This window comes from Hoplias malabaricus, chromosome 1, assembly GCF_029633855.1.
Source record: "Hoplias malabaricus isolate fHopMal1 chromosome 1, fHopMal1.hap1, whole genome shotgun sequence".
NCBI lineage: Eukaryota > Metazoa > Chordata > Actinopteri > Characiformes > Erythrinidae > Hoplias > Hoplias malabaricus.
Window position 1 is genome coordinate 40,775,378 of NC_089800.1, and position 18,317 is coordinate 40,793,694.

General features: G+C 37.9%; 1 protein-coding gene across 1 annotated transcript in view; it reads right to left on the bottom strand.

Annotated features, from left to right (window-relative positions):
- Positions 1 to 18,317, bottom strand: part of cadm1b (cell adhesion molecule 1b) — a 252,083-nt gene that overhangs the window by 51,414 nt on the left and 182,352 nt on the right. Inside the window, exons 4-7 of the mRNA XM_066681700.1 lie at positions 11,095 to 11,247; positions 7,924 to 8,061; positions 2,730 to 2,888; positions 506 to 602 (exon numbers count right to left, since the gene is read on the bottom strand). Coding sequence (XP_066537797.1) covers positions 506 to 602; positions 2,730 to 2,888; positions 7,924 to 8,061; positions 11,095 to 11,247 — 547 coding nt within the window. The remainder of the gene's footprint in view (positions 1 to 505; positions 603 to 2,729; positions 2,889 to 7,923; positions 8,062 to 11,094; positions 11,248 to 18,317) is intronic.

Genomic DNA, 18,317 nt, shown 5'->3' on the forward strand with positions numbered 1-18,317 from the left:
TATGCTGTTTGGATGCACAAAATATCACAATATGCACTTTTATCAACTGGTATCGCTAACAGTGCTAACTAGGAACAAGTTAAAAGTACAAATCTAGAGGAAATGGGTTTTCTGAATGCTTAATTGGAACATATCAGCTGGGTTGTGATGTTATCTAGCTCCAGCACCTGACTTGCCAGTAAAATGAAAAGCAGCATAACCCAGTCATTTCTGGACTAATTTGAGCACCATTTGGGATGAGTTGGAATGGTGTTTGTGATCCAGAGCCCATCATTTAGCATGGATGAAATTTTCACAGCATTGTTCCAAGATCTAGCATAAACCCTTCCCATTAGAGTACATGCTGTAACTACAGTAAAATCACAACAAATAGCTACCTATTCATACTCTTGGTTTGTAAACTTGGATGAGCAAAATTTGGCAAATTTTGACCATATAATGGAGATTAAGTTCGGAATATCCCCAGTCCATAATGGATAAAGCTATACATATAGTTGTTACTCACTGTGGTTTGCCCTTGGCTTTGCAAGTGAGCTCCAAGTTCTCCCCTTCCCTTGTTGGACCTTCTGGAAATTCTACCACAATCTTCACTTCTGGTTTATCTGGAAAAGCAAGACAACTGTACATTTAAGAGCAAGGAATCCACTCCTCTAAGCTGTAGTAACACTGCTTCAGTCTGTGACACCATTAGAAGTCTGTTAGCACAATTAGCTGGCATCTTTAATCATATTTATACAGAACTCCATTAACACTTATGCGCTAATGCTACACTTAGCATATAAGTGCTAACCTACTATAGCTTGCTTGCTTTCTTAATTTCAGTCATTTTCACAGCTATGTGAAGTAGCTTTGTTCAGATCACTGCTGTAGCTGCATAACAATGCAGCTGTATGTTTCTTACATTTCCGGCCTCTGTATGCTACACATTATCATTAGATGCTTTAGAGTAAAGCAGGTATGGTCAGAACTTTGCATGATTTATCATTTTTTATTCTTTTATTTTTTTAAAGGAAATCTTTAGCCCGGGGGGGTGTGCAAAAAGCAGAGGAAGCTGTCTTGAATCCAAACACTCTGTTTAATGGCAGTGTACTGTAAAACTGTTTTTATTTTCTCCCTTGCCTTTATCTGTGTTTGTCAAAATGTCAGGCTTTTTACAGTCTGGCTGATCCCTCCTGTCTTTTCTTCACAAAGGTCAGCCAGAATAGTCAGCTGTCTGCATGAATTAATATCCCGCAAAAGATTACAAAAGGCTAGGTCAACCTTTTCCGGGACTTTTCCGTGGCCTGTAATAACGTGCGCTGATCACCCTCAATTACAGTGCTATTTAGAGAATAGCATTATCAAAGCAAGGCCTAACAAGACAAAGCTTGTTTTAATTAAATCCAATCCCAAGGCTCTGTCCAGGTTAATATCTTACAACAAAAAAGTCTCTTTCCTTTATTATTTTGCCATCAGTGCTTTCATTTAGGGCAAAAGTAACTCCATCCTCCCTTCAATTGGACAGAGACAGAGGCCTGTAAGTTGGGTGACTGGCTATAGAGCTGATCCACTGTTCTGAGAGACAACTATTCATTATATAATGAGAAACAGGACAAATAGGCTGCTTAAGTTATCTGTTGTTCTAAGTGAGAACACAGACAACACAAACATCTTGAGATCAAATAAACAAACATTACTCACTGCTGCCATTTAAATCATATAATGAAACATTAAATAATCCAACATTTCTCACTGCTAACTTCTATATATGATTTTAAAGGAACATTATGTCATATTTTTACTATAAAATTACAACATCAATATTGTTGTGAATCTTCTCTGACCTATAATAACAAGAACAGAGCCTCTGTCATTGCTATTCTAGACTCAGTACTACAGAAACTGTACTATGTAACTTTTGGAGGAGGGTAGGAAACCACCACCCTCCTCACTGATTCCACTACAGTTCTGTAAAAATTAACTACACTAGGGGAAGCCCCGGGAGCAAAAATCCCCCAAATAATACCTAGTGTTCCTTTAAGAAACATCAAATTAACAAATATTTCTTAGTGCCACCATTTAAATGTGATCTTAACTAATACCATATTCTACATTGTTTTAGAACAATAGTGGATTGTATTGCAAAATGATGAATGTACTTCAAATTATGACATGTGTGGTGTTTAAAATTTCTGTTCTGTGTCTGACTTCTGTGCATTTGAAAGCCACAGAGAGGGGTCACAGTGGATCTCACTGACTGGTGACATCACACTCTGAAAATGCCACCCTCTAAAGGTGAAAAAGGGCAGTATATTTGTTACTAACAAAGATCAAATCGATCAGTGTTTCTCACTGCTACCCTCTAAATGTATTACCATAAAATCAAATTACTCACTTCCGTCTTCAAAATGTGATTGAAAATAAATAAATCTGACTCACTGTCATCCTCCAAAATTGTTATTAACAAAGATCAAATAAACCAACATTATTCCCTGATGCCCTCTAAAGTTGTAATTAACAAACAACTAGTATTAGTCAGTCAGACATTAGGACGTTTGTTGTCCAAAGGCTCTGTCCAGGTTAATATCTTACAACAAACAAGTCTTTTTCCATTACTATTCTGCCATCGGTCCTTTCATTCAGTGCATAAAACGTCCCCATTTTCTCTGCACATGGATGAATAGGCAGAGCCCTGTGTGTTGGGCGACTGGTTGCGGAGTTGACCTGCTGTGTTTTGAGAGATGACTCACATTGCACTTCCAGGTATTTCTGTGCTTGGAAGTCCTTCACGGCTGGATGGTCAATGATGCAGATGACGGCCACTCCATCGTCCTCCTTGGAGACAGTGAGTCTGAGCCGGCTGGTGACTGTGTACATCCTGTCGTACGTCTCCTCCACAGTCTCCTCGCCTGCGAGCAAACGGGAGAATAACTGCGTAATTCCATAATTCCCCTCTCCATCCTCACACACTTTCCTCATAATAGCTTGCTATCCCAGAGCGCCACCATCAACGTCTTTGAGAAATTATCTATCGCCTCCAAACTAATCGTACATTTATTTAAAGTGGCAGACAAGTCCCCCCTGCAGACTCCAATCCCCACACCACCGCCCCACAGCATACTGACCCTCACACCACAGCAGCAGTTACAGCACACCAGCGCACCACTGTATGTCACACCATCAAAAGTTTGGAAACACTTAGCGTCAAAACAGCAATCTTTATAGTTACAAATTACATGACAGTGTTGATGGGCACTAGTATTAATCCGAATATCAGAAGGAAAAACAGAGTGAACCAATTCAGTCCTATACAATTTCTATCTGCTCTAAAATGGCATACAATTTAAACTGTGTGATGTATTTAGTATCTCAGGATAGAGGGATGCTAGTGTGTGGGGTAGGCAGTGAAAAACATTGGGGAGAAAATCTGGTAAATTAAAAGTAGGAAAAATATCAACAAACTTTGGACAACTGCAGTGTAACATTTTTGTTTTTCACAGAATTTTCTGAAGTTCAAGGCAGCTAAATTCACGCAGTCGTCTTAGATGCCGAGACGACTGTTCTGAAGCCGAACTCAGTGGAGCCTGCAGGTCAGTCGGAGCACGGCAAGCCAGTGGCTGTCAAGGCTGCCTTCTTTTTAACACAATCTGGAAGCTCCAAGGGCAGAGAACTAATTGCAGTGCTGAGGATGATGGTTTACTTGGACCTAATGAAGTGGGGAAATAATTATAGCCCAGCACTGACCTACAACACGGCTCGCTTCCCTACAGTCAGGAGACATGCGAAGAATAACAAATTGCTGGAAGGATATGGGGAAAAAAGACTTTGTTTATCTTTTAGTTTTGACTGTTTTTTAAGAGTTTCTGAAGAGGCAAGTGAACAGTGTGTCAGCTTGTGTGCTTCTCCACTGTTGGATCGATTACAATAGGCATTAGGTTGATGTTGGTTGGAAACACTACTGCCTTCCATATAAAAGACTGGGGTTTCATTCCCAGCTTGGGCAGGGACAATATACCAGTTTATACCAATGAGTCTTTGGGCAATAATTGTTAATTGCTCTGGATAAGCATCTTTGCTCTATGCTATAAATTATGTAAAAAGAAAGTGTTTGGTAATTAATATAAGAAATTTGTAATTGTTCTGATTCAATGCTTGTATCTGACATTAGTTATAACCTCTTGTCCTACATCTAGTGTTATAAAACTGCCTTTTAAGTAAAGTACAAGAAAAACACTGAATGTGATTGATTACCATAGTCACTGATCTAATTACGATGATAAATTGGTTGAATGGTGTAGTGTAGTGGGATACACCACTACCTTCCACCCAGAAGACTGGGGTTCAGTTTCCAGCTTGGGCAGGGACATCATATTGTGCCATAAGAGTCATTGTGCTGTTAATAGATGAGCCAATCAGACATCATTATGATGGCTCATATCTGGTACAGGGAAGGGTTTTTAATCCCAGAACCACAAAAAAACATTTATTTTCCTGTCTTCTCATTGCTCATTTATCTTGGATTATCACTTCTCAATCAATTTGTTCTTAACTTTGAAATATTTTCTGTCCTACACTTTGTTTGTTCTAAACATGAACCTAGAATAAAATGTAAAAACAATCCACACCAGAGGTAGAAACAATATGCATATGTAAGTCTATTGTATCTGATCAGATTCTATGCTTTTTTTTGACTTTTGGTGTCATGGCTTCTTGGATTCTATATCTACATTTGAGGTTCAGACTACAACTAAAATAAAAGGCAAGCCGAGGATCTGACCAATTATAGTACACAAGAGATGTATAGAAATTAGCTGTATAATGAATCAGATTATAGACATGTTGTAATATCCTTTTTAATTGTATTCTATGCTTCTATTTCCACAAAGGACAATAACACTGTAACAAAATCCAAAAGCATTTGGTGAATCTCATTGATTACAATAGGCATTAGCGTAATATAGAAAGTGTCTGTATGGTAATTAATGCCATAGAGAAACTAGGTGTGTGTTAATGTGCCACGACGAATTGCAGGAACATGTGCTGGTGATTAAAAGTAATTTATTTAATTTCTGACTGTAGTTAGGAGAATATGGAAAGCGTCTGATCCCGCGTGACTCATCGCTTAAATTCTGAGCTTCTGACAGCTTCATTCATTTTGCCTGGAGAGATTCATACCATTAAAGCATTCGTGTCTTTTTGGAGGGTGGTGGTTGTGTGCTACCAGGTAGTCTGTGAGTTACTCAGTGCACCCTCCCACTGTCTTAATGGAGAAAGGCATTCATGAGCAGATTACCCAGCATGCACACTGCCTTTATCGCTCAGTCTGAGCCGGTGTCAGCTAATACGCAGCAGTGCGGCGACGGAGTGGGAGGAAAACAGCTGGAGTTCCTTCAAAGCCACTTATTTAAGCACCATTGGAAGAAGAAATGGGAAAAAAAAAACCCTCAGCTGAAAAAAAAAGAAAAATCCCGTCTCGGCGCGTCATTCTTTTTGCTGCTTTATGGAGAACGCTCCTTCTGCCTCATCACTGCCTTGTTAAGACGTAATTAAAAATCATTACAGGATTATCCCAATGGAAACAGTGCACAAGTGAGATGGGTGCAATCACAAAAGTGCTATCAATGGCATGTGATTCAGTGATGTCCGATTCATAAACGGAGCTTACTCTTCAACTGCTTCTTTTCAATAAACCTGCTAAAGTGATTTACTATTTTCAAATGTACAAAGCTTAGTGCATGGTGTGTATTGTCTGTATTCCACTACTGTGTCTCATAAATTCTGTGGAAGCGCTGTCAGCGCCGTGTGATACAATAGCAACCGATTTCTAAGTGAATATTTCTTTTCACCTGGTTCTATTCAGTAAACTGATTTTCAAACTGTAAAATCCCAAAAGCTCAAAAGTTGAAGCACAGTTTGTATTGTCTTTATCCCACGAATGTGCTTTTTTACATTTATGAGAGTGCTGAATAGAGATCTCTGATCTGTAAACCAATTGACTGGAGTTTACCTGGATGGAGATGATCCACATAAAAATATATACACACCTAAGATACATTTTTAAACAAGTTCACGCAGATCACCTCAACAGGAGGAGACTAATGATACTGTTGTTCCTTGGACAAAACTGGTGCTGACTTGCATACTACATACCACCAAGCAATGTGATTTCAGAGTGACTAACCACAGATGACCATTTTGAAAAAGTGTAAATGCTTGTGTTCTTATCAGAACACAACACACACAACAGTCGCATATATTTTAAGTGTTTTAATAGCATGTCATATGGTTATAGTTATTTCTACAGCTGAAGTGGCAAAGTGATTTATTTTGAAACATAAATCTTGGCTTCCAGTTTCTGTTGTCTCCATACCACCATTTTCCAAGCAGCTCCATTACATTTCTGAAATGCTATATGATTTATAAACACATTACGAAAAGTGGGTAACTTTGATATTACTTTGCTTGACCCTTTTACATAACACTAACATGACTCAGCAGTGATCGTGTCATGAAACATGTCACATTCTGTCATGAGCTGTCAGGACTGTGCTAATAAGACTTGACCGCATTAGCCTCTGACTAAGACTGTTCTATATGTTCTGTATGTGCCTCACACTGTACTTTCTAATCACTTCTAATCAGTTCTTAAAAGGTACATCTAAGTTCGAGAGAAACACTGTATTCTCTGGTTTGTTTATGTTTAAGTTATTTAAGGTATAATGGTATGTTTGGTTGGTATGTGGCTGAACATTAGTTTTTTATTCACTGTTTGAATTACCACAGAAACTTATTGGTTTAACTCAAGTTGTTTAGTTTTGTAGCAGTTTTGGTAAATCAGTTAGTCGTCTCCCAAATTCCAGACAGCGAGCATATATCAGCCCACTGGCTACACAGATTACTGTCCTGTGTAAAAAAAAAATACTAATCTAATTTACAAATTGTAATAGTAGAATTTAGTAATGTAAAAATCAGGACTGTGAATAAGTGAAGTGATAAAATGTGATATTTGTCTAAAACCCTGTTTATCGACTGGTGGGTTGTCCAGAAAATGCAGTGCAAAACATTAATTGCTCATGTATGTTTATTTCTGAAATAAAGGGTATAAACAAGAAGTTTGTCCTATTGTGTTGGTCAGCTGTTCAGGGTAGACCTTTTAACTTTAGATCGAGTATTGTTAAATTAATATTAAATAATTCATTTAATAATTAAAAATATTAAATGAATGACAATAAACAAGGTTCATAAAGTGTTAAAATGTGTCGACAGACAACAGATACAGCTAATCCAGTTAATATAACAATATCTGCTCTCAACTGAGCCAATTAAATTGATTGTTTACCCTGCGTGACCAGCTCACTAGAGAGAGGAAGAGTGACATGAGAGTGAGGACAGCATGGCTTGCTCCAAAATAATGAAAACTGATGCAAATAAGTTGATTATACAAGGTTCTGCAGAAAGTTCTGGACCATATATGTTCACAGAATGGGCCATTAATCAAAAGCAGCACTGTGCAGAGCCAGTATGAGACAAAGCATATCTTGAGGTTTGGATCTTTGCTGGGAGGAAATTTCAGTTAATTTAATTAATCCACCTGCACTAGATGTTAGATGCCTATAATTATATATATATATATATATATATATATATATATATATATATATATATATATATCTATCTATCTATCTATATATATATATATATATATATATATATATATATATATATATATATATATATATATATATATAAAATCAAATGTTTGCTTCAATTCACAAAGTAGATTGGTAAATTGATCTATCTCTATCTACTTTGTGAATCAGTGAATTGTTGAGGGAGACGTGTGATTCATTGAATCAGACAGTTTTAGTGATTCACTTTGAATCAGACTGATTCGAGGCTGTCTTTCTTTCTCTTGGTGAGTGCGATTGTGAAAGTGAAGCTGACCTTGTAGGATTTGATCTCCTTTCATCCACGTGATGGTGGAGGCAGGCTTGCTGCCCATGGCGGTGCAGGTTATCTCCGTCTCATTCCCCTCGCTCACCACGTCCTCGCGGGACTCTATGATTGGGTTGCCTGGCGGAACTGGAGGAACGTAAACAGCGGCAGGATTAGAGATGGGCTTTCCAGCTCCCTTCAGTTGGATCTCTATCTGGATCTAAAGCCTGCCGCACAACACTCTCTTTCATCCAGATCTGCTCTGATGAGAACTGGGCCTCGCGGCAGGACAAAGACACCATACAGTCAACATATAGGAACATCAGGGTCAGGCTAACTGCTATGAGGGATAAACTTACCTATAGTGTAAATTCAGATACCACACATATAATAACGTTGAACTTGTTTTACATATTAATAGAACAGAGAAGCACACAACTCAAAACACTATGATAATAGCAACCATCTTAGAACAAATTTATGCAAATATCTGCATCTGTATGTTTACATGTGAACTCTAGGCCTGTCAAAGTTATTATGTCATTGTTAAGGTGACTCCAATTATTTTACATGATATAAAAGCAATATATCTACATATGTAGCAACAAGTAAAATGTGAATTTTTGAATTGAGGCACAAACATGAGATTTAATACAAGGAAGCAAATGCATTCATTTGAGAGGCATGGGACGTATGAAATCAAAAGTACCAACTTCTATCTTGGTACATAACATCAACAATTTGTTAGCTTTGATGCTAATTTGAATGTTTTTAGCATGTTTGCTTGCAGAATGAGTGGTGTTTTTATTATTATTATTATTATTTTTTTTTTTTTTGCTTATACAGTAACTCTAGAGAAAACAAGGCCACACATTGTCACTGTCCAAAGATAAAGATTCATATATTCATTGTATGTATGTGCTCATTCAGTTCAGGGTTGCGATAAGTCTGTAACGTACCCTGAAACACTGAGCGCAAGGCAAGGAACACACCCTGGAGGGGTTGCCAGTTCTTCGTAGAAGAAGGGGAAAAAAATCTCATCTTTCAGTTGAAGTCGATGTAAAAAGATTTCACGCCAAGTAATTTCAAAATGTGAAGGGCAGCTTCTATATTCAAAAGATTTAGTAAACTGAAAATCAACAAAATGGTGATGCATTTTTTATTTGCACAGTGACAAAATGATCAATGACTAACAATAGCACCCCCTTGTGGAAGATTCCCTAAATACGAGTGAATATCCAGGAGTGAGTATGTGTGTGTGTGTGTGTGTGTGTGTGTGTGTGTGTGTGTTACACAAGCCAGTTCTTTGAGGTGCTTCACATTTAAAAATGTCACATGTAAAGGCTACACTGGCATGATTGTAAACATGACTAAAAATGGACCAGTCTTGTGCAACAACTGTAAATGTCTTGTTTCATGTTCAGTTGGGCTATTTTGTGCAAGTAATTGTAGTTAATGTCATAGTGTGGGTTGAATTTTCAGCCTTCTGCTTGATTGCACATGAAATGGTTCCTTGGGGAAAGTGAGTCACATTCAGACATGTATTCACAGAATTCAGCCACTGCCTATTGGCTTTTATTATGAGTTTCAAATCTGTATTGTTTCTAATTCTTACTAATTACAGGGAAACAATTTGGCAATCATCTGTGGTAATAATTGGTGATATTTGAATGGAGCAAACCTTTAAATTGCCTAAATGGGTTTCTACTCTCTAATCAGTAATATTGGCAAAGTTTTATTTTTTTTTTTTGCACATTCATTTGTTAATATGGAGCTACTACCAACCCACAAACTGTGAATCAAAATCTGACATGTGGATCCCCATTTAAAGGAACACTACGTGAAATTTGTACTTTAAAATTACAGCTTTAAAATCATTATGATGGTTCACTGACTTGGAACATGGAGAATAGAGCCTGGTATTTATATTCCGGGTTCAGCGCTGCAGAACGTCAGATGTAACATCTGGAGGAGGAAAGGAAACCACATACCCCCCTCCCCTTTTCTACTGATTTCAGTACAATACTGTAATTATTTACATTAGCAATATGAGCAAAAAAACTCAAATCTTACCTAGTGTTCCTTTAAAGGTACAGGCAATGAGTGTTGTTTGATCCTTGTGTCTGCTGTGTTTTTTGTATTTTGACCAAAGCATGGCACAAATGTGTCATTAAGACCCCAGAACTGTGTTAACTTCTGGTAAAAGTGTATAATATGTCACCTTTGAGATAAATCATCAAATTATAAGGGACTTTAAACACAAATCTCAAATCTACTGCTATCTAGTGATCATTCAGATGAGCAGCTGGTTGAAACTTTCATTTAAGAGAGTGTGAGCGTGCTGCCTTATAATCATCTACTGCCACACAGGCTTTTTTACACCACAGCTATGATAACGGTAATCACTTCTGCACCTAGAAATGATTTCTGTTTACCGTCTTGTCTGCTGGCCTGTGTCCATCAAGCAAATGTCAGTGTGTGATATAACAAGCCACACTTTGCTGAGACCTCGCCGGGGATGTGTTTGTGAATTTTTTACTGTGTCTGTTCAAGTGCCTGCACCATATTTAGCTTTCACATTTCCCTTGCTGAGAGCTAGCGGCATATATCAGTTGTGTAGCTAGAACATTCCTGGTGATACTGTTAGATACTGTCTGATAGGGCTTGTTTTTTTTTTATTTTATTTCCCAGCTCTTTATCTAATATCAATTCAGTATTCCCATATCCATAGGTTTATCTTCCATGCCATGACTGTATACCCTGCATACGATTACCAAAACAATCAAGTCATTTCTGGACCAAGTTCCCAGGGATGCCCAGAGAAAACATGCTCTATAATAAACCTCCTAACGTCAATGCTACTCAATGCTGCAGGCCCTCACAAAAGCAAGGGTCGAAGAAGGAGAAAAAAAAAACAAAACAAAACCGCTCGATGGGGCCTTTTCAGCATTAAAGAGGAACGAGGTCGATTGGGCTGCCAAAAGTGGACCGCCAATATCAATAGCTCTACATCTGTTCCTCTTTTCTTCGCTCGTGTTATTGGAAACGGCACGGGGGTAATTGGTTGATATTGTGTCATGGCGGGATTCAATTAGACGGGGTTCAATTGACTGAAAGGATCAATAAGGGGAAATCAATAATCATGATTTTTTAGCATTCCACAAGGTTGGGCGGTCTTACCCAGCACAGTGATGTCAGAGTAGGCCTCCTGCGGTGGGTCTGTGTAGAGCTGGCACACGTAGCGTCCCTCGTCTGACAGCGTCACATTGGATAGGGACACACGCAGCTCGTTGTCGGAGAAGTTAACCAGCTGAAACCGGCTGTCCTTCAGGGCTGGGGAAACACAAACATGAACAGTGGGCAAAAAGGAGGAGAGGGACTCAGGCCACACCAGGAGAATTCACATCACACTGTAAGACAACTACTGCTAAAATGTGTGTCCCATCCTGACAGCACCTGGACATTTATTTGGATTTTGTTGTTTTTCTATAAAAAATATTGCAGAAAAGCAGGTCCAGATAAATGTCCAGGGCCATTAGATTTCTTATCTTGTACTGTGCATAAGGCATTTAAAGGCAACATCTACGATGGTGGGGAACCGCTGCTCTCACATTTGTTTATGTTTAGAAGCTCCATGTATTTTAAAATGTTTAAGGGGAGAGAAAAGACTGTTTGTACTTGGTTGTAAGATTTTATTCAGTTTGAATTACCACAGAACTCATTTGTAACTTCACATGTTTAATTATGTAGCACTTTCAGCCTGTGTTTACTTTCTTGTAATTACCTTTCTCTGGAAATAACTTTTCTCTGGAATTTAGTGACAGTTCCACCTTACATAACAGCTACAGCAAAAATAATCAATATTACCCACCTATTGAGCAGGAATATAGCAATATCCTCATATTGGTTCATGTTTTTCAACATTTGGAGGTCTTTAAAAACATTCAGAAGCCTTTTTTAGCACCTTGAGCAGAGAGGGAGAGTAAGCCTAGCATTCCTGATCGATGGATTTTTATTTATTCATTTATTTTTTTTTAAGCCATTAACAGACACTGGGGCTTTGTCCTCAAAATTTTATACGTCAAGTTTACGTCAAGTTTAAGGCATATAAGAAAACACTTTATTTGGACAATAACCAGTGTGCAGATGAAGGGCTTGTTTAGGAAACCTAGTCTGATTTAAAGCAAGACAGTTTTTAAAACCTAGGCCCAAAACCAAAACAGTTTCTTGTTTACAAAAAGGTATTTGATATCCATTGAACATGCCTAAGGAGACTTTAAAATTTGTCCTGGATGCCCCCAGCAAGGATTAGTTTAATTCTGTCATCAGAACACCTGATATAACATAATGAAGTATTGATCAGCCAACCCCAGTAATGGACAAATTCTCAGCCATGAGGATGGCTATGAGGCATGAGGAAAGATATGGAAATGGTTAAACAAGCTGTCAGACACACAATATCACCTCTTGTTTTATATTGGTTATAATTTAATATTGTCTGAATTAATGAAAGCTACTGGCTTAGTTAAACTGTTCTTTTTAACCTGAGTTTAAAAGAGTTTCCCATAGTAGAAAATCTTTGACTGATTCAGTGCTTGAAGGTGCAGTTCCAGGAAAGTTACATTATATCATATAGATTTTTTTTTAAAGTTTAAATCCCTTCTTCACACTCGCACATCTCATTGACAGAAAGAAAAGTTCTCTAAAGAACCATCAAGTGAAAGGCTCTCTAGGGAAGCTCTGTGGCATCTTCTATAGCATCACTTTTAAGAACTCTTTTTGGCACTTTAACACAATTTGAGCTACATTTACTACTGGCTTGCTCTGTGCTTTTTTCGTAATTCTTACTTATATAACATTCAGCAGTTTTGAATTTGCTTGCAGGAGACACTTATGTTGTTTTGCACCAGTGTCCTTGAGGCAAACATGCTTGAATGAATGTGAATGAAAGTAAAAAAAGCCTATTTGAATTTTTGGTCTTGCTAAGGTTGGGTTTCGATTCTTTACTTTCTGCTGGAGTGGACTGATCTCGAACTATATTCAGCTTTAGTTCAAATTTTCAGATTTGATTAATCTCTAATACGTTGCCCCTGGATAAATGAATGTAATATACTGATACCGCTTTAAAATGACTACACTTATAGAGATTAATAAATGGTTTACAAACCTGTTTATTACATGGTTATTACTTAAGATGGAAACCCCATGAATGATAATCATTTTTAACACAAAAATAGAAAGGGCAACAGTGACCTTGTTTTGTGTGTGTTGTGCAGTATAGAAAGTGTCAGAGGCCTTACTGAAAATGTCAAAGGTTCATCTTAAGGTAAGACCTGAGAATGTGACTTTAGTCATTTCACTTGTGAAGATACACACCACATCATCATCAATATCTATAAAGCCAATCAATCAGTGTTTTAATGATTAAACTTGGTTGTTAAATAATTAAACAAATATGTTAACCATAAGCTCACAGGCTTAATGTCAACTGATGGAGAAGGCAAAGTAAGGTCTGTGTCCAGCGAGATATGAAATTATACAGTGCAGATGGGTTTGGGCCAACTATTTTGCAAACAACAGGTCGCTGTTACACTACAATTAATTTACAACATAATTAGTAATTATTATATAACAGATTGTAATAATTTATAAACCTTTAAGTGTAGTCTCATTCTAAAGTGGTACCTTTAAGGTATACAGTTGACCACAGTTGTAGTTGCAGACATAAATACACTGTTAGTGCCTTTTATTAAACAAAATTGTACCCTCACAAGTGTGAGTGCATAGCCCGGTCCCTAGCCCGGATGGGGTGGGAGGGTTGTGTCTAGAAGGGCATCCATCATAATACATCTAATATATACATTTAATAGTAAAACATAGTAACGTCACAGGAGAAGGAAAAAACCTTACATTTCAATGGACGTCAATGTAAAAAGATTTTATTACAAGTAATTTAAGAGCATTTCTATTGGTTCATTCATCATGAAAGTTTCACACAGCTGCTGTGTTCAAGTGATGTTGTAAACTAAAGATCTTTAGAAAATGGAGATTGGTGAAACAGAGCAAAGTCCATTGTGTCATAGCAAATGGACAGAAAGTCCTCAGTGCTCCGTATTTGAAAGTTTATAGACTTTTATGGGGCAGCGAAAATGGGATTAGCCAAAGTTTAACACAAGCATGATTTCCCTCCCTCTTTCTCCCTTAAAGGGGCTGCTCAGTTTCTCTAATCTTTTGATTCACTCTTTCACGTTTGTTTTTGAAAATCATTTATTCATTTTTTTTCTTTCGTTTGTTTACGCTGACAACCATTGTTTATTTAAACCCGAGTGAGGTCAGTGTTTGCACTGTTTTCTAGCATGCTGAGAGGTTGTGAGACAGGTCGGCTGATGATGGAGACAGACACACACATACGCATACACACAAGGCCCTTTTCTAACACCTACCTCCCACACAGTCAGCAAGATTACGTGCACACAGATTTACTGTCTGTTTTACACTCATCCCTCTGTATCCTCAGGGGATTGGTTCCAGGACCCCCATAGATTCCAAAATCCGTGGTTGCTCAAGGCTTGTTATGAAATGGTTTTCTATTTGCATATAACCTACACATATCCTCCTGTAAAACTTTAAACCATCTCTTAGAGAGTACCTTTATAATACCTAATACAATGTAAACACTATAAAGAATTCTACTGTGTTGTTAAGGGAATAATGTCAAGATGCAAGTAGTGAACAAACAAGGCACAGCGCAAGCAATGTTCTGTGAGTACTGGAGAGACAGAGGGTGTGTGTGAAATGGTGGGAATCTACTTTGATCAGCCTACATCGATTCATTTGGGAGGATCCAGCATAGTGCTGGGTGCGGCTAATACAAGTTATTCTTTATGAAACTTCCATTCGTACTTTTTTATATATGTATTTTTGATCCGTTGTTGGTAGAAACCAGGGATATGGAGCATACTGTACTTCTGCTTTTGCTACGAAAGTGTGAGAAAAGTGAAACGAACCATATAATCCTGCTTTTCACTTTTTTTTTTTTTTTTTTTTTTTTTACAATCCAGCCAAGTTTCAAATGGCTCGTTTCACTCATAAATACATATACCAATGTAAGAAAGAACAATGATGTTTGATTTCAGATTCAGGTTGACAATAAAGGAAAAAAACCTAATCTCTTCAGGGCTGTGACCCGGGAAGGATGTCAGTCAGATGCCCAGGGTTAAAGCTGAGACTGTTTTGCAAACATTGTGTGCAGTCTGAATGACAGAAAGCCACATGGAATCATTTTGAACAGACATGGAATTGTCTGTTTCAAATCTGACCTCTGAAAATGCGCCTCAGTTTGATAAGTCAGATCTGATTTCATGTGGCCTTTTGTAGTAATAGTAGTAGTAGTAATAATAATAATAATAATAATACATTACAATCAGTGGCGATTTTTCTAAGACTGCAAGTGAAGCTCAGCTTCCCCTAAAATGTAAAAAATTAAATGGTCAAATATGTACACTTGTGTTAACATGTCAATGACTACAAATGCGTTAGAACACATTCATCTCAAAGACAACTTTGTTCAGAATCAGCTACTTATCACAAATCGACTCAATTTTGCTAATTTCTCATACATAGCATCAACGAATTTGGGTCTGCATGGGATATTTTTTTTCGAAACTTGCTGGTCATTGGATAAATGCCACTATTTTGTCCCGCCCCAGGCGCTGAGCATCTCTGGGAGGTGAATGGAGCTGTGGCCTGGTCTGGACGTGGAACTTCTGCAAGATGATTGGAGGATCAGACGAAAGGCTGAATCCTATTTTGATTGACAAGTATTTTGAGATCTACACCATCACTTAATCACTGGGAGCTTCAGTCCCATCACGGATTTTGCAAGTTAAGTCAAAGGACAAAGAACCAATTTCTTGGTATTTGACTGGTGAAATTACTTGACCATTTCCATTGTTCATTGTGTAAATAAAACACACTCATGGTATTTCCATGTTTCAGTTTCCTTTTTCGAGTTTAATATTGTTTCGTTAATTCAGTTAATCAATAGGATCACAGGCCATTTTCTGGAACACAAAACCACTTACAAGTCACAGGTAGTGTAGAAAATAGTGATCGACCGATATATCGGCCAGCCAATTAATCGGGCTGATTTTTTCCATTTTTTATATAATTGGCATTGGCCGATATATTAGCGCAAGAGGCCGATATTTACACAATGCACACAGGCAATGCTGTGGGCAGCTCCATCATTCTGGCTATTAGAGCGCCCCTTTTGTCATCCATTTTGGCAGACATCACTGAGCACAAAGAGTACAAGCCTCCAACCTGTAGCTGCATGCCGTCTCATCAGAGAAAACAGTATGAATTATTTCTTCAGCTCTCACTATTTGTTACTGGCTGCTCTTTGTAACATACACTCAATAATCTGCTATCATAAACAACTGAGTTGATAGTTGTAACCTAGAAACCCAGCGTTATTTAGCCTCTTATTTCACTCATTGGTCGACGGCGCCTAAGAAAATCACTCATTGTTATATCCGTCAGTATATCTCAAGTACTACAGGTCCAAAGTCGACAATTAATGTACCAAATTAAAGCTTAAAGTCACTGATTTTCATTAATAATTAATGAAATTAAAAAAAAAATTATAATTTTATATATAATCTCACTCGATAAATAAGTATTTTTGCTGTTATTGGAAATTGTTTTGAAAAAATATTAGTGACAGTACAGATTTTCAGATTTTTCATGGCGCCATATTTGAGTCAATGTATCACACACCAATTGAACGGGCAGACTCTCAGGATCACGAGGATATACGCTAAACTGTAGGCCTAAGGAATTAAAGCAGAAAAAATATTCCAAAATTCAAAAATATTCCAAATTTCTCATCAGTGACAAAACCGCTGCTTCTCGAAGCCTGAAGAGTCACAAGCGGCTCACACACACAGTTAGCACAGCAGCGCTTACCTTAGATAGTCCCCTTCAAAATGAGAATAAATCTCCATCAAACCGTTCATGAGTAATGCTAATGGTTGTGTGAAGAGTACTGGCCGAAAAACAACCCCGAAAAAATAGTACACATTTTCAAAAAATAATTAAAATATGATCCCCGTGGACCCATGTAACTGTGGCGTAGCTTAGGCTCTCAGGTTTCCAACAACATGTCAATCAAGTCTGTAGATCAATCAGGGGCAGAGTTATGGCAATGCGCACCCAAGGAGGAGGGACAAACACGCAGCAGAGCGCATATGTTTTCAGCGCCTAACAGACCCAGACACGGCGAGAGACTTGGTTATATTTGGCAGCCACAAGCTCCACAAACAATAATCAAGTCAATAAACATGTTCCAAAGCTTAGATGTCTTTTACTAGTTACATTTCCCCCACTGAGGACATTTAAATGCAGCAGGGGCTTTGGGGGAGGGTGCCTTGCTCTACAGCCAATCAGAGTGCAGCTCTTGCCTTTTAACATGTCAATCATTTAAAGGAACACTGTACTCTGTGAGAAACAAGTGTAAACATCAGAAATAAACTCGGTACATCATAATAAAACACACCATACCTAAGGGTTTTTACAGTTTGGTGAGGGGTAAATGGCCACTTGGCGAGGGACAGGAGACTAGTTTCTCATAGAAAGTAAAGAAAAACACTAAGTTGTTGACACTAGGTCTAGACAACATATATACAATGTAATTTTGCAGTAAAAGTAATCATTTTCCTTGTGGAGAGCTTGGGGTCTAAAGAGACACTTGGAGAGGCCATCTGTCCACTGTCTGCTCCAGCTTGAATAACTTCGAATCAGTAGGAGGTATCAACTCCAAAATGTATCTGATGAAAGTAGACCCCTGGAGACACAATCTTTAAAAGAAAAAAGTAATGGGACTCATGAACTCTTCGGTTTATAGTCACTAACATTTTTTTTTTCAAAAATAAGACAAGCGCCTACATTTTTTGTGGTTTTCATAAGCTTTTGACCACTTCATATATATTTCAGGACCTCTAAATGGTTTCTTTTACAAATTTGAAGGGTTTTCTGTAAAAATAAATCATGATAATGCCTCTGGTTTATTCACTGCCTGAGGAATGGGAATATCGGCTTTATATATCGGCCATCAGCCACTACTGCTGTCTAAAAATCGGCATTGTCATCGGCCATCAAAAAACCCATATTGGTCGATCAGTAATAGAAAATATAACAACAGACTGACAACATAAAGAAAAAAATGAAAAAAAAAATTCTTGTACTGGGTTGTTAAGTTCCAGGGAGAAATAGTTCATTTTAAGCTGGGACCTGAGAGAAAGCAGAGGTTGACTGCTGGATTTGTGGAGGAAGAGAATTCCAAAGAGCGAATGTGGAGAAAGGAATCCATTGTGTCCATTTTGACTTCCTGCCCTATGACA